This window comes from Barbus barbus (assembly GCF_936440315.1).
Source record: "Barbus barbus genome assembly, chromosome: 3".
NCBI classification, from domain to species: domain Eukaryota; kingdom Metazoa; phylum Chordata; class Actinopteri; order Cypriniformes; family Cyprinidae; genus Barbus; species Barbus barbus.
The window spans coordinates 34,249,140-34,274,240 of NC_136731.1; the positions used below are offsets into that span (position 1 = coordinate 34,249,140).

A 25,101-nucleotide genomic window follows, 5' to 3' on the forward strand; every position below is an offset into this window, starting at 1 on the left:
TTTAACCCATTAAGTTAAAGGTCTGTGGTCCAGTTGCAACAAACCCATTAAGTATCCCTAAAAGGGATAGTTCAGCCAAAAATGAAAATTATGTCATTAATTACTCACCCTTATGTCGTTTCTAACCTGTAAGACCTTAGTTCATCTTAGGAACACAAATTAAGTTCTGTCATGACAACTCTCGGAGGGATTGGCATGTTAATGTATTTGGTCTTGGTGGAATAGATCTGCTGCTGCTGCTGCTGCTGCTGCTGTGGCAGAGCAAGTACCGAGACTTTCTACTGCCAATACATCCAGAACATGCTGCTATGAGCATGTAAGAAATACTGCTGCTGCAAATATTACATACATAAAATAACCCCTATAGCATACATCACCTCGTAGCAGATCTATACAGGTGGAGCTGGGGAAGGTGGAGGGTTTCTGAAGCATGCTGCAAAACTGCTACAACAAACACTAGTCATATATTTGAATGTTGAGCAGAGAGCTCATTGGCTACTGATACAGGAGAGAACCAATCAGCTGTGCCATGTGGTAATGATGTCATTAGGTGAGATCGAGTTAGACCTTTAAGACTGCACCATCTAACGTTTCATGCCAGAACTCTGTATATATTTTTGATGAAATCTGAGAGCTTTCTGACCCTGAATAGACAGGACTGTAACTGAAATGTTCCTAGGAAAATAGTCCATGTGATATCAGTGGTTGAACCGTAATTTTACAAAGTTTTTTGTGTGCAACGAAAATAAAAATAACGACTTTATTCAACAATTCTTCTCTTCTGCGTCACAGTCCTCCGCCATTACGGACAGCACCACTACGCATGCGTGTGCATTCCTCTGCTCGTAAACAAGGCACTGCACTTGTTCAACATCAGCAAACGCAAATGTTGTGGTACTCTCAATAAAGTACGCACAAAAAGTGTTCTCATAGCTTCATAAATTTAAAGCGGTCATGACATGAGAAATCAAAATTGCCTTAATCTTTTGGCATATAAGAGGCCTTTGTACCATTAAAACATCCTGCAAGTTTCATAGCTTAAAACGTCCTCCTCATTATAAACAATGCATTTATTTAATCAAGCTCCAAAAACGGCAAGCTGACTCCACAAACATTTGCATAAGCACTGCCTCCAGAGCAATACATCGACGAATAGTCATCTTCTCACCATAGGCCCCGGCCACTGGTATTCACTTGCTTAACATCTGATGCTGAATGCGAGTGTCACGTCGCCATCAAAAGCAAATAGAAATTACAATCACTGCCGCTATCTTGCTACATGATCTTTGATCATGTTGTCAAAATACTCATATGCAATAGCGAGGGGGCATTGATACTGTTTCCTATGCAAAGACATTAGCCATTCATTACAGTGGCTGATTCCTGACAAGCCTAGAGAACACGCCCCTTAAAAACAGGGTCAGAAAGCTCTCAGATTTCATCAAAAAAATCTTAATTTGTGTTCTGAAGATGAGTGAAGGTCTTACGGGTTTGGAACGACATGAGGGTGAGTAATTACTGACAGAAATTTAATTTTGGGGTAAACTAAAGAGTCCGAAATTCTCATCCAAAATTTTCGCACGTTAAAAAATAAATACAACCTCATGATGTGTCAATCACATTTGCACACTGCCTCCAAAAATTTCATCCGTCATAAAAAAAATAAGGATCGGGTTAAATTTTCTGTGTTTACATATCTGTAGCAAGCATTTTGATAGTAAAGGATGATGAATATGAAAAAAAGGAAAAAAGGCATATGAAAATTTCAGATTCAGTGTGCAAGGCCCTTAACCCTTTAATTCTATTATTAACTAGGGATTCTTATTGTAAGGAGTTTGTTGAAACTGGCTGCTGTTCCAGGATATTTCAGGATAAACAGACTCTGATGGGAACAGCCTAGTGATATATGTAGTGTTTCTAAGGATATCACACACACAAAAAAAAAAATCCCCTCAGGCTTCATTCAGCTCCTCAGATCCAGATTGAAAGCAGCTATTTTTACAAGCGGGTGTGTGATGGAGTGTCTTTGGCATTAGAAGTATTTGGAGTGAATATAAGTGCGGGGAGGGTCGGCCGCACATGATGAAGTTTCCCCGTTTTATGAGAATGGAGAGAGTGATTCTTTTGGCAGCGAGAGGAAACACTTAAGAGAAACGCTACAATATCTATCAGTCTCTGCGTGACAGTACTGATGATTTGAATTATGGAAATAGGTCGTAAATATCTCTTTCCTACATACATGGAAAGATGAGTTGGTGAGGATAAAGATGAAGATTGAAGGAGATGGTTACGCAGAAACAGTTTGATCACGATCATCTGATCTGAGAATATAAATAAACCGGTTGCTATGGGTCATGCTGTGTATGTAAACACAATCTATATCATTTCTAAGAATAGTTATAATTTTACATGAATTTGTCAAACTGAATATCACTTCTGCTGATTCAACAAAAATATTTCCATGAGCTGAAGTTCAAACATGATTTAAAATAAAATATTAAATTAAAATGATTCTTCTCTCTCCCTGTATTTATGAACTAAAGACAGGCTATCATGTAAAATAAATGTCAAAAGGTGTGGTTTATGGTGTGATGATGTTGAGATTAATTATGGCCTCTTTACTTCCTGACAGTGATCTCTTTCTCTTTTCCATTCTTAGGATAGCACATCACATTGGTAATAAACCAAGCAAAGTTGTAAATGAACTTGACAGCCAGTGATCATCATGCATTAAGGAAAAGAGCACATTAGAAATTTGAACTTATTTGGTTTTTTATGGGGAGGAAAAAAGTTTTGAGCAAGTTTTTGAAGATGGAGAGAAAATAATGATTTTTCACAAATATAAATTTATGTTTTCATCACATGTAAAGGATAATTTACATTTCTAATTGCTTGACAGAAAATGTTTAAAATATGTATACAATATATAATGTTAAGTGCAAACAAAATAAATAGATCAAATAAAATTATATTTGTGAAAAATGTACAATGAATAATATACTTTTAAATAATTTAAAATAAATGTTAAATCTAAATTCAAACAACACAAACTGACGGTGGACCGAAACGTTGCTTGTACTTGTAATAATAAATTTCTATATTTAGCATGGACTGATAGTGTGCGGGATTGCATTTTTTTTTTAATATAAACAAATTTAAAAAATAACAAAAATTTATTAAAATTGTTCAAAATGATAGTAAAAATGTATTAAAGAAATGTTGCGGACTGAAGAGGGCAAGCAACAGTTTGGTCAAATGTCCCGAAACTCTTTCACATTTGTCCCAGGTCAGTGGGCCATCCTTATTGTTGAGTCATGCAAACACTTTATTACTTACACTGCTTTATGCAATTTAATTATTAAGGATACACTTTTTCTTTTGAAAGTTGCATTAAAAATGAGCATGTTGCTTCTACATAAATGGAAATTATTTATACTGTGGGTGCCGAGATTTTGGGTGGTGAAGGAAAGGTTGACGATTTAACAGAGATAAAGAGATACAAATTAGCACAGTGGTTTTTGTCGGGGCGCTCGAGGAGATTTACCTTCCTGCCGAATTTAGTTAAAATCTAATCAAATACTCATGAACCAGCTAATCAAGGTCATTGGTTTCTCTTGAATATTTCATGATTCCAGATCTCCAGGAGGAAGACTGAGCAAGACTGGTGTGTGGAATATGCAACAGGGTTTATGACTCATATACTCATACAACGATATTAGGTCATGCAGTACATATCCCATTACGTACGTTAATTTGGAGGACATATTACAAAACATACAAAAAGCAAGCACTTCCATCTCTAGGATTTTGACTTTACATGACATCTCTAGGATTTTGTAATAGGATATATATATATATATATACATATATATAAATTTTTTATTTTTTTTGTAATTTCTTCCTGATAAAATATTATAGAGCTTGACAACACTTATATACATTTGTTTATATAAATTGTTTAAAGTAATTTTAAGGCATCTTGCATCCCCCTTGGAGGTGTGCTGAGGCCCTCTAGTGGGTACCGGCCCCCCGGTTGAGGACCACTGGTATATGTACAACTAAATATTTGTGTGTGTGGGTCAAAAAAGAGGATGGAGCAAGAATATGTCCAGTTTGGATCACATAGTTCACAGAGAGTGTCTGTGTCATTCTGTGCTGTGTTGTGGTGAAAATAGGGAGATTTGGGAAAAGGGACCACCATAATAATGACATTTCAGACGGCAAATAAGAGGCTTAAACTTCCCTAATACTCAATACTCTGGGTGTTTCATTAGCAAGGTTACAGGGAACCAAACTCTTGTTGTTCTGCCAGGACAGAAACAACATTATTTCAGCCTGGCAGGGCAACACAGGCTTATGGAAAAAGAGCCTCGATTTTGTCACAGAAGATGCTTAAACAGCACGAGCAAATAATCATTTTAGGAAATTTTAGAAGTCCAAAGGAATCCTTCACTAATCTCAAACTGTCACAGGCCGGACATTTGACTATTATGGTAAAGCTTGGATATTATATTAGATTCTTTGTGAAGTCATTTATATTAATGTGACACATGGGCTTTATTTCAGCCTCAATCCAATATTAATGCAAATGCACAATTTATAGCGCACAGCCTTGACCCACTATTACAGTACTATCATTACAGAGTATCCATAATCATGGAGCAATATGCAGAGACACACAACTCTGAACACTTCTCCACTGTCAACATGCTCATTTGTAAAAACGCATACCCTCCTAAAAGCTGCTCAAGGCCACAGGGCTATTCTGGAAGCTGTTTATTAAGGAATCGTGCTCCTTGCCAGTCACTATGGCTTCAGGAGATCCAGACAGACTTTATCTTGACAGTTCCCCACTCTGAGCAAAGTGGTCTGTGTGTGTAACTGAGGGACTTGAGTGGAGGGTGGTAAATGTGATCTTTAAAAAGCAATAAACTAAAAGAGAGGCCTCGTGTGTGGTCTGAAGTGTGGAGGTAGGATGAATGAGAAAATGAAAAAGGGACAGAAGGATAGGCAAGAGAAGACACAAGAGGTTACGCTCCGGTGAAATGATCCAGTTACCTGACACTCTGATGTCATGCTCTCCGACTGGGATTAACACGAGTCATGAGGCTGAGTTCGAAGGAAAAACTGAATCATAACAGAGACAAGGCAGATCTCAAGAAGGGATGGTGACATAAGCCCAAAGACATTGAACTGACCTTGTGTTTTTTAAAAGGGTCATGCTCAGGAGACATTTGTTTGCTAAACATGCCTATGACAACCAACTGATGTACTTAACAGAATACTGAACCTTTTCACATTACACAACAGTTTCATGTGTAAAGCAAAGGCTGAAAATAATAAAATAAAAAATGGAATATTAGCCAATATGCATGTATGCATTATTAGATTGTTATATAAATACAAAAATGTCCTGCTATGGAAATTATAATGTTTCACTATGTAGTTTTCTTTATTAAAATGCTCATAGACTTTTCATTTGCATCTGCATTTTCTGATTATCCCTGACAAATTATTTGTATAAATGAGTTTTTAGTAATATTAACAACTAATATTAATTGAAATAACATTTTATTTTTTAATCATTCTTTATATTTTTAGCCTAAATGGTTCCTTTTCTTGAGAATGGTTATTATTCCATATTTCTAGTTCTAAATATCTGGAATTTCCGGTTCCATTTACAGTAATTACAAACATTCTGATCTGTTTTCCTTAACTGCATCCACCGTTAAGCAGCTTAGAGCCACAATTACTTCCCTGTACATTAAATGCATTTTGAGGGTGTTACCGCATAGCGGTGGTTTTGCTTATTATCCTGCTGTTGCTGGAGTAATGACTTCTCCATGAGGATGACTTAGATTTGAAACACAACCTCTATTTTGCCCTCCAAATCTGCTTCTATGCTGAACAGCACTGCTTCTTTCACCTGAAGATTTTTTAGTGTCTGTCAAATCTGTCATTTCTTTCTGCCTCGAGACATGTACTGCACAATGAAAATGAAGAAGGTCATATTTTAGAGCCTCAGTCAGATACACAAGTTCACAGCATCATTACATGGCTGAACATAGGCATCCTTTGACATCAACTTCTGAAATCTGATGCTAATGATTCCATCTGCTGGTTACACTTCAATGCCTGCAATTCACTCTCCTTTTAAAAAGCTCCATACAAAGGTGTGGCAGGAAAAGCTTTTACCTCTGTATCAGTGCCAGCAAATTAAATCATGTTCAGAACTAACCCCCTCCAAATATCAGCATTAATACTTTGAGGACCATACTTGATATGCTATTGATTTTTAATTGTGCACTACTTCAATCAATAGATTCATTTTCATAATGATCAGAATGTCACCTGCAGGGTCAATCAAGAATTGAGTGTTTGAATGAAGGACGAAACAACATATTCATGCAGCGTTATGTGATATCCTTTGAGTATTCACATAATGAGTCCTCTTGGAACGGGATTCTACCGCAGATCATTTCAGTTGAGTTTCATTACAGAAAAGTATTGTCCATTGGTTAATAATTAGTCATAATGATTCAAGGCTGGAATACACCACAACAATGCCAGAGTTACAGTCTGGAGGAGTTGCCTTTAGTTGCCAAAAGTCAGAGTCAGTCTGCAAATTTTAGGAGCTCTCTTTTGAAAATCGCATCGTGTACAATGGACACAGATTTAGATGATGATTCCATCCAGATGGAGGATATCAAACATGTTTGATATTTCGAGCCAGTTTTAGAACACATATTGTTTTCATTTGTCATAAGTCTCCAAGCAACAAGGCACATGTTTCTGTGTGAATTTGTGTTCAGAATCACCTTAAAGTCTGGTAGTGTGAGATCCTCAGTCGTTTTAGAGTATTATGCCCAATTTTCCTCTGTAGCCATATACAAAGTCAACAAGTGTATGCCTAGTGTTTTAAAACCTCTTCAGATTTGAAAAGTCGTGCACTGTATCCCAGCCTTAAAGTAATCATCACAATCATAATTCAAACTGGGTATCTTCTCTGTCTAGTCGCCCATACTGCCAAACCCCAAACTGAAAATTGACCTCTCACTCCTGCTGCTGCCAACCCAACCTATAAAATTAATCTTTCAGCGCCTGTCACAGCTGAGACCATCTAAACATCTCCTTACAACAATTTATACATTCAGACCCATGATTTACACTTTAAGCAACTAAAGCAACATTTCTCAGCCTCAGCAGGTAATTAGCTAGCAAAAAGTGTAAGCTAGTGATCGAGATTTAAGTAATTCAGCTTGATGAATGAAATTATCAACAAATGGATGTTTTTATGGATGGGCCAGACACTCAAGCATTCTGCCAGTCAGAGTAAAAGAGCATCATTTACATCAACGTGACACATAAAATGACAAATAGTGGTGACAAAAATATACCGTAGTGTTGAATGTAAAATCGATGTTGAAATGAACTTAAAGAGGCTTACCTGGCTTCTTCGGTTCAGGCATGGTGGTTCGACATATGTCGGTCACCCTGACTTTTCTTTCTCCCACACTTTACTCATCTTTCATCCCTTTTATTCCCTCCTCCCTTGGCAAGCATGTCGTCCCCATCCTTGAGAAAGATAGAGGAGGGTGGGTGAGAGAGAAAAGAGCGATACAGGGAGAGAGAGCGACAGAACGAGTGTTACTTGAGATCTTAAGGGAATATAACTTGGACAAGAGGACTAGACGAAAGACAGAGACAAGGGTGAAAAAAGTTTAACATTATAACAAACAGGGTGTCGCTATGTTAATTGGTTATCTTGTTAAGGCGTGCTGTGAAACAGGCTATTCGCTAATGGCATGATATACTCATAGATATTTTAACTGACAGCCTGTTTGAAGCACATTACAGTAGAGCTGCTTGACACCTGCGATTATTTATGTAGTGACTCTTACCTCAGAAAATTAGAGAGACTTGTCAAGAACAGTCAGGCTGCTGAAATGCTGTCAGAGGTTAACTACGTTTGGCAGGCTGACCCTTGGCCTTATAGCTCTCTAACCACTCCTTTCTTTTCAACAGTTATAAGTGCTGACAATTCTGTTCATTCGTTAGGCCGGTCTCATAGACCCTCACAAGACACACACGGACTGTGTTTTACAAATACATTGAATGAAAGCAGTTAAACTGAGGTAGCTTTGTGTGCTTTGGTAGCTGGGGCCAGTTGCAGAAACTTAGCCTCTGTGTCTTAAATGCGTGTTTGATCAACTAGCAGTTAGCAAAGGGGTAATCAGTCCCATTTTTGGATGTAACTAAGACTAATCTAGGATTTAATGTATTAAATTAATTTTGTTTTTAAATTATGGCTAGTCTTAAAGAAAATAATTAGATGACTAACTTTTAAGACTAGTCTAAAGCTTTTATGGCTCCAGGTTAAATAACTCACCCAAATACATACATATGCTGACACATTTAAAAATAATGAGATATTTAGCCAACATAATTTAATAATATAAGAAAAATATAACAAAATGACTTGAATGCTCATTATAATATTATTTCTCGAGTGCCAGTTTTAACAACACAGAGGGTTTTTTTTCAAATGTTGATATATATGTTCACACCGCCACCGGCGAGAGCGTCAAAGTGGCCGGAAGTCATTCAGTTTCAATGTGAGCCGGTGGCCAGCTCGGGCAAGAGCGGCGCGGCGCGTCTTGGACGGTGAGAGCGTCGAGGAGAGTTGAAGTCAGGTCAACGTTATGGTAATGAGCTATGACGCGGTTGGGCGGCAACCAATCGAAATGTAGAAGTCCTCCGCTTGAGAGGGTTCCAGAGAACGCGGTCCTGTAAACTTTGGTTCCGACCACATTAGTTCCCAAGCATTTTCACGCTAGAACGCTTGTTTTTCAGCGGAAATTAAATTAATTTGCTCAAAACAACACCGATTTGACCAATTGCATTTAGGCTACACTTCAACCAGCCAGGACAGTTTGGAATGTAGGCTGCGCACAAATTAATGTTAATATTAATTAAAGACCTAGGCTAGTAAACCATGAACACAAAAACACACCACACAAAGGGCTTTTATTGCATTATTTCGTTAGCAAACATGTAACTATAATTAAGTTCTTTCCATCGATCAATTTCTTACTTTCACAATTAAATTATTTCATGAAGTTAACTTATACTCTACTTGTGGTCAGTCTACACAAGATCAACCTGCTTGTTTCCTTTGCGGCTCCTTTAAATACAAGACCAAGCGTTCGATCGTCAGAGCGTCAACGAATCTTTCTACGGCGTCGCTGCTGGCAGGGCGGCCAGAGCGGGCGGCGGTGTGAACACTGAGTAAGAATAATTGACGAATTATTAGAAAATCGTTTGCGTCAAGTGCGTCTGTCATCAATTCACACATATTATACACACATGCACACCTTAGAACGTTCATCAGCCAATCAGATTCAAGCATTCAATAGCTCCGTAGTGTAAGTTTACATTAATACGCTACCATTCAAATGTTAAAGTCAGCAAGACTTTTTTAATACTTTATTTAGCAAGGATGGATTATTAAATTAATAAAAAGTGACAGCAAACATTTACATTGTTACAAAACAGTTTGTTTAGGGTTTTCTTTTTTCTTTTAAAATTTCTATTAATCAAAGACTTCTGGGGAAAAAAAGGATCATGGTTTCCATAAACATATTAAGCAGCACACTCTTATTAAGACTGATAATAAGAAGAAATGTTTATATTAAAATGATTTCCAAAGGATCATGTAACACTGAAGAATGGAGTAATGACTGCTGAAAATTCAAATTTGCCATCACAAGATAAATCTACATTTTAAAATATATTAAAATAGAGAGCATTCGTTTTAAATTGCAATAACAATTGACAATGTTACTGTTTTTACTGTATTTTCTGATTGAATAAATGCAGCCTTAATAAGCAGACACTGACCCCAAACTTTTAAACAGCAGTGTATATAAAATATTTAAATATTTGTCATTTTTATCAGCTAAAACATTATTTTTGTCATGTAAACTCTGAAGACATGTTATGGAAAACTGACTAAAATGAATATGATATTACATAATAATGACCAAATTAAAAGGATAGTTTCTTCAAAAGCCATCAACTGGTTAAAACAAAAAGAATATAAAAGGAACACTATACGAATATGCTGTGAAACACTAAAAAAATTGCACAACGCAAAGATGACAAAATGCCCTGTGTACAGATCTCTTTAAAGGCAAAACTGCGGAGATCAGAGTTTAGTCATGCCCCTGGTGCGAAAGCTTGAAGTGTAGAGTTCAGTGACGCTCTATTAAGCTTGACACACCAATAAATGCTCTTTTGAACTTTAATTTGGGGGAGAGAAGACTGGGCAGAGACTGTGCTATTTATAGAAAGTGCAACTTGAGAGGCAGGTGTCAAGGAGAAAAGGAAAAAGATAAATATTACAGAGGAGAAGAGACGCACGTACATGCACAAGACATATGCAGTGGAAAGGAAAGTGATATATTGAAGACAACAGGTATAAAACAAGACACTTCATGCTTCATAGAGTGCTAACTTAATTTATTTGATTCAATTACACGTAATAAGTGCTTGGCAAAGAAAATATAAATCATGTCAAAATACATAAGAGCAGAACGACTCTCATCATGAAATGTAAGCAGAAAATGTTACGATGCTTTATGACAAAATGTCAACGCATGAGTAACACACATGCCTTTTCAGTGAGGAGATGGCTAATTATAGTCCTGCAGGAGTGTGGGGCTGTACCATTGTCTGAGGGTGTGCTGACAGACAGCAATGACTAGATGGAAGAGGTATACATTCATTTCAAAGTAGGAATGTCTTGGAAATCACATGGCATGAGTGCATGGAGAACCCAAGCCCTTCTGCTGAAACAGTCTATTAATCATACAGGCGCTCTTAAGTGTTCAGTTATGGAAATGCCAATACCCCACGCTGTATCACTTAGCTCACTGTCATCTGATTAATGTAATTGAAAGGGCCTGCGCGTGTTTGTTTTTCTCCTGCCTTGGATCTTAATGGCAATCCGTGGGTCCTGTACTGAGTGGCACAAATAGGTACACTATTGATTGGGGGAAAGAGTGTGAAAATAATTGTTAACTTTGATTTACAGTACAATAGGAACAGAACAGTACAGAACAAAATGAGTTTGTGGAGCACAACAACTGTGTGCTACTGTAATTGATTGTAATCTATCTAAGCTGGTGATTAACCTGTGGCCCTGGTGGTTCATTCTGGAACTGTTGTCAATGCACTTATTATCTTTTAGGTTCACTGCCATGACAGATGTTCAGGCAAATTAAGTTCTCATGTGCTTGGAGAACATCAAACATTTTATGCGCACATAACTTCGGTCTTGTCTGCAATGGCGTAAACTGGAAAACATTTGATCTTTTTTCCTTTTTGACGTAATTTTAGACCTAGTGTTACTGTATCTAAACACTTAATATTTTCCCACTTTTTGCATGTTATTACCTTAAACGCTCTTTGTTTTCTCCACACATCACGTATTATATGCCTCATTATATCACAAGCAATCTTTCCAGTCTTGACTGACACTAACCAAGTTCCAAGAAGAGGGAAAAAATGATGTGTGATGTGACAGTCATTTGAGATGAATGGAAAGGTCTTGTCATCTATCTATGTATGTGACTTGAGCCATGTTGAAATGTGTTTTACCAACGTGGGCACATTCTCCTGTGTAACTACTAAACCACTCTCTAGTATCCAACTGCAGTCTTTACATTTTATTATTTTCTTGTGACAACAGGTTTAATGAAGTTAACCATAACTTGTAACACAGAGAGAGCCCTGTAAATGGGCGCACATATTTATTGATCTTTCTCGTACCTTAAAGATCTCTATCTTTTTCAAGAATGTGTTTTGTCCAGTTTGCTCGTTAATGTCTTTTGGAAATCCATCTTTGTCTTACAGTGAACCATGTTGATTGTAGACTCGTGATAAAGCAATCATAAAGTGATAGGTTATCAGAAAAAAGGAAAAGAAAAGACCACTAAATATGGATTATAACCGTGGAGAAAAATCCCTCTCATTAACTGAATAAAAAAACAAATGCGAGCAGCGACGTCTACTGGTTCCGTGATTCATGCTGCACAAAATTCAGGTGTGATTTCAATTTCGTACACAGAGGGGGCAGTACATCACTTATTTTCTCGCCACTAAAATGGCATTAAAATGAACCAATTTTTGTGCAATTTTGCAAATAAAATGCATAAATCAGCATATTTTTAATTTTGGAGATAGATAACGTTGACTAATGTACCAAATAACATTAAAAGTTAAATTTAAAAAGTACGTTTAATCAAATATAAACTGAGAAAGTGATGAAAAACACAAAAGACTGAGTCCCGCTGTATTGCTCAGGCTGCACTGCAGTGTCTATTCACAGGCGCGATCCCACTACTGATCGGCACGGGGGCTTTGACCTGCTCCGTTTCCGACCTGGGCCGGTGCACCCCTCCTTAGACGACCTGGTGGTCCCGAGCTCCCCCAGGAGCACCATATCGATACCGAACTTAGTGCGGACACCCGATCGGCATAGTCCACTGCAGCCCAGAACCCCTGAGCTCAAGCGGTCCGCCAGCCTCAGCCTCCCAGCAGCTTGGATTACAGGCGCACGCCACTGCGCCCGGCGAAAAAAGCCTGATCTGAGCAGCACTTCAATGTAAGTGTGCTCTAGTGCGCGGCGCGCCCTCTTGCGCTCAAGAGCACAAACAACCACAGTGTTGCCATGTCCGCTTCAAATCAGCGCATTTGAGCTTCTTCAGAAAGGTGCTTGCATTTGTATGTTGTACTTTTATTTTTTTCAGAAAGCAGGGTTACACTACATTTTAAGGTGTCCTTGTTACAGTGTAATTATAGATTTAAGTACTGAGTAATATTAATTAACTACATGTAGGCTACTATATGGTTAGGGTTAGGATAAGGGTTTGACTTAGTGTTACTTGCATGTAATTATGCATAATTTATTGTTATTATTATTGTTAGTGAGTACATGTAACGTGTGTAATAAGGACACCTTAAAATAAACTGTTACCGAAAGCAGTTTTTTTTTATCTTTTTATTGCATTTTAAGTATACAAATGTACATATAAAATTCCATGTAACAGAGAGAACAAGAACAAACAAAAAAAAGCTTATATTTTACCTTAATTGAAACTGAAATAAATTGAAATCTTCCCAAAGGGGGAAATTTGTGTTGGACTCAAGTTGTTCACATTAACAAGACCATTGAATCAACAAACAACAAAACATTAACAGATCCATAAACAACAATACACAAGGAGAGAGAGGGAGTTAAAACAAAAACACATACCCTTTAAAGACACTCATTCATCATTTAACATTTTAATTGACAGGAATGAATGACTTTTTAAAAGATTACCTACAGTCGTTTAATAAAATATCACCTCACCTTCTCCTAGTCTTTTATCAACATACTCCCAACTCCATCACCTTGAAACCCCATCAAAATTGTATATTTATCTCTAACTATATAAGTTATCTTTTCCATTGACATTTGTTACAATTTGTTTCAGCCAACGTCCTGTATTTGGTGCACATATACTTTTCCAGAAATAAGCCGTTTTGCTTGAAGAATACATATATTTACAAATATACATTCCCTGTATTTTTACGAAAGTTGTTAAAATATGACAACGATCGAGTGCTAAAAGTATATTCAAGATGTTTATTTGGGGCTGTTTTGTCAGAGCAGGTTTTGTTTTTTTCTGGTAAAACTTTTCTAGTTCATTCTAATGGTTAAAGAAAACGAGCATAATTATCAGGAAGACATATTAATGATTAAAAATGCCGCATTAATATAACAATGCATGTACTTCGATCGGCATTTTTAATATTTCTACGACTTTTATTTTGAAACGCTGTACTTCCGGTTACACAGAGGAAAAGTCTTTCAATGCTTGTGACAAAATGGCCACGATCAGAGTCTTGTCGCTTGTTCTGTCAGGTGTAACGCTGTTATGGACACAATCTGGCGAATGCAATACTGGTCGAAGGGTAAGTCCTATGTATCTGTGAAGCCTCACAGTCAGGTGATTGTATTGTATTGTATTTGCTGTCTTGTGTAGGGAGCTTGTTAGCATGCTAGGCTGCTGTCTGATCTGAATGAATGCAGATGAATGCATGACAATGAATGTGAATGTTTTTTTCTGCCAGTCAGGAGATGCTGTGGACACCGATTTTAGCGGATTTTCTGTGCCACTAGAGCACTCATTTGAAGTGGGTGAGTATTAAGGTAATTGGTTAATAATTAGTGTATCTGTCTTTGCAGTTTAGTCACTGTTTGTGTTTGTTTCAGATGATGTCCCCAGATTTCGCCTTCGTGGTGCCCTGCAATTCAGGGGTGGAAGAGAAAACAGTGTGCATCTCTCCCAAAACCAGCTCTCTGAGAAAGACAGGAGCACACTGAAGGTGAAAAGAGGCCTTTTGTAGGAAAGCGAGGATATTTGTGGCTAAGGAGGGAAGAATGTCATGTTGAAGTGTCTTAAGTGTATCTGCTGTCTCTCTGGTATGATATAGTTTTTCTCTGTCTGTGTCCTTCAGGATGTGGCAGCAGTTGACGGTCTGTACAGGATTCGAGTGCCTAGAGTCTCTCTACAGGTGGATCGACAGACAGAGAGACAGTCTGAAGGTTACCTTACTACATTCGTTAGAGCCGTAAGTCAACCTCCTGCAAATAACAACATTAGATATATTTAATTACAAATATTAATGTGTGTGTGTGTATGAAGAGTTTATTTGCAAAAACAGATAACTCCATTTTTACAAATTTTCAAAAATCGTGTTTTTGGTGTTATCATGTTTTTGTGTTAGTTAGCTGTTTTATAAAGTAATTTTTTTAACCTAGTCAAAATAACCCAACTGCAGTTTGATTGAGATTAATTGGAAAGCACAATGAAAAAACAGGATTTTTGAGAATTGTAAAAAACGGAGTTATCTGTTTTTGCAAATGAACTCTTCATATATATATATATATATATATATATATATATATATATATATATATATACGCACACATATATTCACACTAAAGTTCTGGGTCAGTAAGATTTTATTTATAAGAAATGAATTTTATCCAGTACAAATGCATTAAATTGATCATAAGTGACAGTAAAGACATTTATAATGTTACAAAACTGTCTATTTAAAAAAAAAATACTGTTCTTCTGAACTATTTATTCATCAAAGCAACATGAAAAATGTGTAAGTTTCCGCAGAAATATTAACATTGCATATTAGCATTGATAACACTGATTTGAGCACCAAATCTGCATATCAGTATGATTTCTGAAGGATCACGTGACACTGAAGAATAATGAATAAATTCCATCACGGGTATAAATGACATTTAAAAACGTTGAAATACAAAATAATGTTTTTACTGTATTTTTTAACCTTGGTGAGCATAAGAGATGAGCTGTAGTGTGTATATAAATGTAAATATATTTATATAGTATGTAAGCAAAAAAACTAAAATTGGACATTTTTAGCTTTAAATCTTGTCTTGATTTTCTCCCAAGTGCTCGCTGGTGGAGTCCCACCTTAGTGATCTCATCACGCTTCACACTGATGTCAGTGGATCTATCATAGGCATTTCCATAGTAACAATCCCTGGGTCATGTCGTGGGGTCGAGGTGGAGGATGAGGTTGACCTGGAAGTCTTTAACACGACAATAAGTGTCGTGGCGCCAGTCACTGCACCTCCGTGAGTACACACGCGCACACACACACACACACACTTTCTCAGACAGCTACTTCTGATACTTTTTGGACTCCAAGGCCCCCTTTGTCCAAGACATTATCAAATGTCTTGGACAAATGTGTGTGTTTTTTTAAATAAGTTTGTTATAACTAACTGTAATTGATTATAAGACTTATTGGAGAACCCCTGAAAGTTTGTAGAGGCCTCATAATGAATTTGTACTATATTAGTTGGCCTTAAAATAAACTAATTGCATTGTCTGCATATGTTATTATCAGCTCATCTGAAAATTAGTTTGTCTCTTCTGGCTCTGATTTAGACCTGAAACAGCACCCTACATTGAGAGAATGGAACAAGAAATGGAAAAGAAAGGCAAAAACCCACAAGAGCAGAAATCCTTCTTTGCCAAATATGTGAGTGTTTTTTTTTTTTTTTTCAGTATGACGTGGCACATTACTGTTTTTCCCGTTTTTACTTTGGGTTCCTCTTAAGTTCACATAAATAATTGTTTGCATTTGACTAATTATTAATGTGATAATTTTTCCCAGCTGTCTCGGTAGTAAAAGTGTGAAATGTTTTGTATTATTACATTAATCTCTTCTCATCTTTTATTTCACCTCCTGTCCAAATGGCCTCAATTCCTTGCTAATATATTTCTCTATGTCTCTTAGCGTATTTTTTTTTCTTTTTCATGTTTGTTTTCTGGAACTAGTGGACTGCAGTGCCTAAGCTGACCGTTACTATATGTTTTGGGTGTTATATATTGAGCTAACCGTTATTTAATTTGCTGCTCTGCTCCGTGTTGAAGCTGCTGGTCTGTTCCACCCCGTCCTGAATATGTCTACCAGTACTAATGTCTCTCTTTGTGACCGATTTCTTAATTCTCCAGCAGCGTGTGTCGTGCTCGGCTGTTCTGCATTCACTATGCTGTGACTGTGCTGTGTCTGTGTTGACTTTGTGCCGGTCTGTGCTGTGTTCCAGTGGTATTTGATTCTGGGAGGTGCAGTGTTCCTCATGGCCACCAGTTCAGCACAGACCCCACCAGGGGGCGCCAGAGAGCAGAGCTGATTTCCATTCATTTCAAGTACTGAAATCTCATTTTAGCCTACTTGGTTACTCTGTCACTCACTCCAGCTGCATTTCTCAATGTTGTGTGTGTATATGGGCCAGCACACGCACCCACATACATACAAACTCAAATCCTCTGATCCTTCCTCTGTTTCAGCTTGGTGTTCAGTTGTTTGTGTGCGTCCTTCTTATGCTTTTTGAGTGCGTTTCCTGCTGGGTCATGACCAGATCAGTGGTGTTTTGATTAAATAGGGGCCTCTCAATCAGGTTGGCCGGTGATTGTAGTCTCAATCTAAGAGATGTTCATGACCCAAGCTGCTTGCTTCACTCTTTCCTGTTTTTTTCAGTCTCATTTCTCCCTCCCAGTGGAAACTCATTTATAAGAACCAGTAAGTGGTGGAGGTTGGACAATGAGAGAGCAAGGAAGGATGAAACTGAAAATTATTTGCTTGGGGAAACCAATTAATTCAATGGCTTGTTATTGTCCCACACCTAATCATTGACTCTGGAGAGGAACCGTCATGTGTTGCATTTAAAAATGTTCAAACTTTCTGTTGTTTTTCTTTTCTCTTTCATCAACAGTGGATGTATATTGTCCCTCTCGTTCTGTTCCTGATGATGTCTGGAGCTCAGGATCAGTCTGGAGGCGGAGCCGGAGGTGGGGCAGCCAATGGCGGAGGACGATAATTCCCATGGCAACTAAGACTCCTGTGTTGTACATAATAATTTAAACCACATTTTGAGTTTGTTGACATGCATAATGACATACATTTACAAACAAAGGATCATTCTAGAGAGATGATTGAAAAACTTAACTTTTAACTGCATTGTTGGATTGCGTTTCTACTACTGATTTAATAAAATAATTTGATGACCGTTGAAGTTGTCAGCATGGTTATTTACTACAAGTCATGCCATTCATAAATAATAATACAGGCATTTTGAAACGCGTGATCAGTGAATGCAGAGCTTTAAAAGTTCATCTCTTCATTCTGTTATATGTAGCCCTTAGACTTGTTTCCTGGCCCAGTGCCATTTGAGCTAGTTTGTTTTGAATCATGTTGATGCAGGTAATACCACAACTCTGCACCTTGATGCCATAAAAAAAAATAGTCATCTACTGTACACCAAATATCTCGTCATCATGGTTATGATATAAGCTCAATACTAAATTAATATACATTAAAATAACCGCAAAATAAGCAGCATATTAGTATGATTTCTAAAGGATCACGTGGCACTGAAGAGTGAAGTAATGGCTGCTGAAAATTCAGCTTTGCCATCACAGGAATGAATTACATTTTATATATGTTTACAAATAGAAAACAGAGTAGGATTAGAGCTTAAAATGGAAGGTAGGTTACCGGCAAAGCTAAACAAAAAACCATTTAAGTTAAACTTTCATCCATTATTTAGTATTAATTAAAACTATTATAGTACCTCAAAAGCTTTACACAAATTATTCCCAGTTTTTTATTATTGAGATTCATAAAAAAAGCTCATGGCTACAGTTGTTTGAGATTAATCATGGAAGCTTGACTTTGCACAGACATGGCTTTTTGAGATTTTATCCATCCTGCTTCATAAGATGTTGCTAATCATACGGCTATTAGTGTGTGTGCTGTAAACAGAAGCGAACTTGGGGAGAGAATGTTCTAGACCGGCTCCCGCAGACCTGTGGCTATCTTTGTCAGTTGTCAGTCATTCTCAGCTCGTATGTCTGTTTGTCTTGGGTCTGTTCATGTGTAACTGGCAGTGTGTGGTAAATCTGGATCTTACGAGGCTCAGAGCCGACAACACTGTTGTGTTCCCCTAAACCCTCAAGCACACCACCCACCCGTGTTCTCTGAAAGATTTTGTACTCCCATGGAGCAGGACATCTACAAGTCAATGACCTCGATCAATCACTGTTTCAGGCCAAAGTTAATAGAGTTAAATTATGAAGCAAGGAGGAGAGAGCTTGAATGAATTTCAAAGTCATTTGGAAGTAAAAGGATCTGCTGGTATGTAAAGGTCTGGCACCTTTGTGCTTACAGGCCTCTGTAAACAGCTTTGGTGGGCTAAAATGTACCAGGTCAAAGGACAACGCAGCAGGAGGTTATTTGTTTCTACCGCTTTAGCTGTGTTAAGCTAATGAGAAGTAAAAAAGTGTACATCTGACTTTACAAATCAAACGTTTATCCCTCTGTAAATATTTGGTGTTAGGTAACTCATGATTTTCTTTACATAGAGATCCAATTCAGTGTAGAACTATCATCGCAGCTCTGATGAATGTGTGGATACCAAGAAGCACATGGTTGAAACTGAGACAGAACAGAGGTGTGTGTGTGCCATGGTAAGTGCATTTCTTTCTCACTCACTCTGTCCCTCTTTGCCTGCCGATGTGTTTTTTTTCAAACGCACACAGAAAGACTCAACAGACACGGTATGACATGCTAGTTTTACTTAATTAGTGTTGTGTTTAGGACACCGGACATCTTCAAAATAAGACAATTTTGAATAGAAATAAGATATTTTGAAAAAGAAGAAATGTTGTTGTTTTTCAGGAGATACATGGTGTCACTTGCTCAGCCTTTGCTAACATCTGATTCTCAAACCCAATCCACTTAATTTGTGTCTACAAGAAGAATTGCATGACATATGATACAACAGCAATACATATTGCAGGAAAAGGAAACAAACACACTTTTTGTCAGTGGAAAGACATAAATCTCACATCCTCTCACTATGTGACCAGTTATGTCACAATTACTACCTGTTACTCAGAGCACACCTGTGTTTAGTTGACACTGACATTAGCCAATTGGTCAGTGATTTTATATATATATATATATATCAAGTCGTCACCTTTATTTATATAGCGCTTTTAACAATACGGATTGTGTCAAAGCACTTAACAGTATCAAATTGGAGGATAGAGTGTCAGTAATGTATAATAATAAGATTAAACACTCAATTTTCATTTAAAGGCATTTCATTATTGAATTCAGAGATGTCATTGTGTAGCTCAGTTTAGTTTAAATAGTATCTGCGAAATCAAATTGATGATAATCGCTATTAATTAAGTGTCCCCAACTGAGCAAGCCAGAGGCGACAGTGGCAAGGAACCAAAACTCCCTCTGTGACAGAAAAAAAAAAACCTTGGGAGAAACCAGGCTCAGTTGGGGGGCCAGTTCTCCTCTGGCCAGGATATTATTGTTTATTTATTGTTTTAATAAAAATTTTAAATGTATAAATGTATTATATTTTTAGTTATTTTGTTTTATTTGTATTTTTATTGTATTTTTAGTCGAGGTCTTCACTAGGGATACGTCTCTGGGGCTCATCCAGGTGTCCGGCCTCCGCCGACGATCAGGGAGACATCATCTACCAGCGCCAATCCACCATCTGATCCAGACACGGACTGAGAAACAGAATAAGAAAGAAACCATGCTTCTTATGATGTAACGAGTACATCGTGTTATGAGGAGTGTTCCTGGTTCCGGTTGATCTAATTAATGCAGCCTAACAATCCTTTAACGGATTTGAATAATAGAAGCGTATTAGTGTGTTATGTGTAAGCCATGTTAAAGAAATGTGTCTTTAATCTAGATTTAAACTGACAGAGTGTGTCTGCCTCCCGAATAGTGTTAGGTAGATTGTTCCAGAGTTTGGGTGCTAAATAGGAAAAGGATCTGCCGCCCGCAGTCGATTTTGATATTCTAGGTATATCAGTAGTATAGAATATAGTAGATATTCCATTATCAAACGGCCAGAGTTTTGAGAACACAGCGGACGTGGAGGACTATAATGTGATAAGAGCTCGCTCAAGTACTGAGGAGCTAAGCCATTCAGGGCTTTATAAGTAATTAACAAGATTTTAAAATCTATACAATGTTTTATAGGGAGCCAGTGCAGTGTTGACAGAACCGAGCTAATATGGTCACACTTCCTGGTTCTAGTAAGGACTCTAGCTGCTGTATTTTGGACCAACTGTAGTTTGTTGATCAAGCGTGCAAAACAACCACCCAGTAAAGCATTGCAATAGTCTAACCTTGAGGTCATAAACGCATGAATTAGTATTTCTGCATTTGACGTTGAGAGCATAGGTCGCAATTTAGATATGTTTTTGAGATGGAAATACACAGTTTTACAGATGCTAGAAACATGGCTTTCAAATGAAAGATTGCTATCAAACAGCACACCTAGGTTTCTAACTGATGAAGAATTGGCAGAGTAGCCGTCAAGTGTTTGATAGTGTTCTAGGTTATTACATGTGGGGTTTTTAGGTTCGATAATTAACACCTCTGTTTTTTCAGAATTTAACAGTAAGAAGTTACTCGTCATCCAGTTTTTTTATATCGACTATGCATTCTATTAGTTTCTCAATTTGGTGTGTTTCACCGGGCCGTGAAGAAATATAGAGCTGAGTATCATCAGCATAACAGTGAAAGCTAACACCATGTCTCCTGATAATATCTCCCAAGGGTAACATGTAAAGCGTGAAAAGTAACGGCCCTAGTACTGAGCCTTAAGGTACTCCATACTACACTTGTGATCGATATGATACCTCTTCATTCACTGCTACGAACTGATGGCGGTCAGATAAGTACTATTTGAACCATGCTAAGGCACTTCCACTAATGCCAACAAAGTGTTCTAGTCTATTCAAAAGAATGTTGTGGTCGATAATGTCGAACACAGTGCTAAGATCCAGCAGAACTAATAAAGAGATACAACCACGATCAGATGATAGAAGCAGGTCATTTGTAACTCTAATGAGAGCAGTCTCAGTACTATGATATGGTCTAAATCCTGACTGGAATTCCTCACAGATACCATTTTTCTCTAAGAAGGAATATAATTGTGAGGATACTACCTTTTCTAGTATCTTTGACAGGAAAGGGAGATTTAAGATCGGTCTGTAATTAACTAGATCTTTGGGGTCAAGCTGTGTTTTTAATGAGAGGCTTAATAACAGCCAATTTGAAGGTTTTGGGGACATATCCTAATGACAATGATGAATTAATAATAGCCAAAAGAGGATCTGTGACTTCTGGAAGCAGCTCTTTTAGTAGTTTAGATGGAATAGGGTCTAACATAGATATTGTTGGTTTAGATGATTTAACAAGTTTATACAATTCTTCCTCTCCTATAGTAGAGAATGAGTGAAATTGTTCCTCAGGGAATCTATAGTGCACTATCTGATGCGATACTGTAGCTCAGTGCTTCTCAAAGTCCGGACTCCGGTCCGGATCCGGACCCGGAGGGAATTCAATCCGGACCCGCTTCTATTTCATATTTCAAGAACACTAATTATATTTCCTACTTTGATAAACGCACGTTAAACTTGTAAATCATTTGTTTATTTATTCTTATTTTTTAATGTCTTTTGGAGAAGGTCCGAAATTGCAGGCGAGATATTGAAACGTTTCCTTCATGACATTTGTTGTCATCATGACATCCAGTGAGCGTATGACGTTTGACGTAATCGGGCGACATTTCACCGCTAATATTTTAATTTTTTGTTTTGTTTTGCTATCACTTATATTATGGCAATTTGTCTTATAGCAGTGCCCAGTGTATACATTTATTTGTGGCGGCTTGTCACAATATCAAAACTGACCGCTACAAATAGATTTTCCAAAAGGCTTATACTTCGTTGAATAAACTGAGCACTGCGCGTTTCAAAAATAAAATGCTGCGCGGGTGTTTTTATATGACTGTATCTTTTAAAAGAACCGTCCGTTTTCTTCAGAAAAGCTTTGATGTCAATTTTCATTTGGTCTTTCCTGTAATGGCTGATAAAGTAGTGCTTATTTGATTACAGTCGTTACCGGGGAAACAGCTATATATCACGCTCCAACAGCGCCTCCTGCTGGCAGAGAATCAACTTGCATTTGCTAGTCTGCGGGAAACACTGGTGTCTGTCAGCAAACATAAACAAAAAAGCATGCTTCAGAACTGTTTTGAGAAGGTGCTTAAGTTTTGAGCCATGTATTATTACTATGAATTAGGCTACTACTACTACTATTACTATCTTATGCCCTGCAATAACCATTTACGCAAACTCTCTTTTGATATAAAGGGAAAAAAAGAGAAAATCGGCCATAGGCTGCGTAGATTTCTAAATATCGCCATTGGCCAGAGAAAAAACATTATAGGTCGACTTCTACTGCTGACACTTAAATTAATTGTTTTGCCACTTTTGCACTTGTTATTAACGTATTTTGAATGCAAAGGGAACCTTTTTTTTTTTTAAATGAGTGTTTATTTGTTATATGTTATGTATGTTTATTAAAAACACCTTTTGTAATAACCAATTGTTCCGGACCTTTGACACTGATGAAAATTCAGATTTGGACCTTTGAATGTAGACTTTGAGAACCCCTGCTGTAGCTGATGGCTGCATGGTTACAATTTTATCTCTGATAGTATCGATCTTGGAAGTAAAGTAGTTCATAAACTCATTACTGCTGTGCTCTTGGGAAATGCCAACACCTGTTGATGCTATATTTTTTGTTAATTTAGTGACTGTATTGAATAAATACCGGGGGTTATGTTTGTTTTCTTTGAGAAGAGACGAAAAGTAATCAGATCTAGCAATTTTTAATGCTTTTCTGTAGGATAGGGTACTTTCCCACCAAGCTATACGAAATACCTCTAGTTTTGTTTTCCTCCAGCTGTGCTTCATTTTCCAGGCTGCTCTCTTTAGGGTGCGAGTGTGCTCATTATACCACGGAGTCTGACTGTTTTCTTTGATCTTCCTTAAGTGTAAAGGAGCAACTGTATCTAAAGTGCTAGAAAAGAGAGAGTCCATAGTTTCTGTTACATCATCAAGTTTTTCTGCGCTGTTGGATATGCTGAGGAATTGAGATAAATCAGGAAGACTGCTTTGTAAGTAATGTAGAATTGTAGAATTGATGGTTCTACCATACTTGTAACAAGGAGTAGAATTTACAGTTTTAGCTATATGGAGTTTACACAAGACTAGATAATGATCTGAAATATCATCACTTTGCTGCAGAATTTCAACACCGCTAACATCAATTTCATGTGACAGTATTAAATCTAGAGTAGGATTTTGACAATGAGTAGGTCCTCAAACTTGTTGTCTAACCCCAATAGAGTTCAGAATGTCTATGAATGCTGATCCTAGTGCATCTATTTCATTATTGACATGGATATTAAAAATGCCAACAATTAAGACTTTATCTGCAGCCAGTACTAACTCAGATAGAAAATCAGCAAAAAAAATTATTAAAGTCTGTGTGGTGCCCTGGTGGCCTGTATACAGTAGCCAGTACAAACATCACAGGGGATTTAAACATCTAGATAATGTTATACGCAGCACCATAACTTCAAACGAGTTATACTTAAAGCCTGCCCTCTAGAAATACTGAGAATATTGCTATAAATTGTAGCAACACCTCCCCCTTTACCTTTTGGATGTGGCTCATTTTTATAGCAGTAATCTTGTGGGGTAGACTCATTTAAAGTAATGTAATCATCTGGTTTTAGCCATGTTTCTGTCAAACAGAGCAAATCTAGGTTATGATCATTGATCTAATCATTTACAAAAAGTGCTTTTGTAGAAAGGGACCTGATATTCAGTAAGCCAAGTTTTATCAATTGTTTCTCTGTATTGTAAACATTTTTTATTTGTTGAACATCAGTTAAATTGTTACTCTTAATTTGGTTTGGACATTTCTGTATTTTCTAGTTCAGGGAACAGACACAGTCTCTATAGTGTGATATCTAGGTGAAGGAGTCTCTATGTGCTGAGAATTACCTGACTTCTGTGACATGAGGCGGCTTCCTGACCTGGGCCCCAGTTGGTCAAGTACGAACTCTAAGACTATGTGCCATATTTCTAGAGAGAAGAGCGGCACCACCCCAGGAGGGATGAAGACCATCTCTTTTCAACAGGTCAGGTCTGCCCCAAAAACTCGTCCAATTGTCTATAAAGTCTATGTTATTCTGCGGGCACCACTTAGACATCCAGCCATTGAGTGACGACAGTCTGCTATGAATCTCATCACCCCGGTAAGCAGGGAGCGGACCAGCATATTACAGTGTCTGACATCGTACTTGCAAGTTCACACACGTCTTTAACATTATTTTTAGTGATCTCCGACTGGCAAAGTCGAACATCAGTAGGGCCGACATGAATAACAGTCTTACTGAATTTACGTTTAGCATTAGCCAGCACTTTTAAATTTGCCAATATGTCAGGCGCTCTGGCTCCCGGTAAACATTGTACTATGGTGGCTGGTGTCTCCATTTTCACGTTCCGTACAATAGAATCACCAATTACTAGAGCACTT

At 37.5% G+C, this 25,101-nt stretch overlaps 2 protein-coding genes across 3 annotated transcripts in view; one reads left to right on the forward strand and one right to left on the reverse strand.

Annotated features, from left to right (window-relative positions):
* Positions 1-7,512, reverse strand: part of LOC306845249 (myosin-binding protein C, fast-type-like) — a 29,644-nt gene extending 22,132 nt beyond the window's left edge. The window contains exon 1 of the mRNA XM_079377937.1: positions 7,448-7,512. The gene's annotated coding sequence lies outside the window, so the exon portion shown is untranslated. The remainder of the gene's footprint in view (positions 1-7,447) is intronic.
* A 6,394-nt stretch (positions 7,513-13,906) lies between these two features.
* On the forward strand, positions 13,907-17,673 carry LOC306848700 (ER membrane protein complex subunit 10-like). 2 transcript variants are annotated; one of them, XM_079383413.1, is made up of 8 exons: positions 13,907-14,022; positions 14,182-14,248; positions 14,324-14,436; positions 14,569-14,682; positions 15,546-15,730; positions 16,047-16,140; positions 16,709-16,811; positions 17,378-17,673. In XM_079383413.1, the coding sequence occupies exons 1-7, from the start codon at positions 13,936-13,938 to the stop codon at positions 16,793-16,795; spliced, it is 747 nt and encodes a 248-aa protein (XP_079239539.1). In that variant the 5' UTR covers positions 13,907-13,935; the 3' UTR covers positions 16,796-16,811; positions 17,378-17,673. The 2 variants fall into 2 exon arrangements, with proteins under 2 accessions (XP_079239539.1, XP_079239538.1); XM_079383412.1 differs by lacking the exon at positions 16,709-16,811.
* Positions 17,674-25,101: the final 7,428 nt, after the last annotated feature.

Bases quoted from the DNA above. Each gene is read 5' to 3' on its own strand.
- LOC306848700 (XM_079383412.1), top strand. From the start codon at position 13,936: ATGGCCACGATCAGAGTCTTGTCGCTTGTTCTGTCAGGTGTAACGCTG. The intron at 14,249-14,323 runs GTGAGTATTAAG...TGTTTGTTTCAG, and splicing joins AGAGCACTCATTTGAAGTGG to ATGATGTCCCCAGATTTCGC. The intron at 14,683-15,545 runs GTAAGTCAACCT...TTTTCTCCCAAG, and splicing joins TTACTACATTCGTTAGAGCC to TGCTCGCTGGTGGAGTCCCA.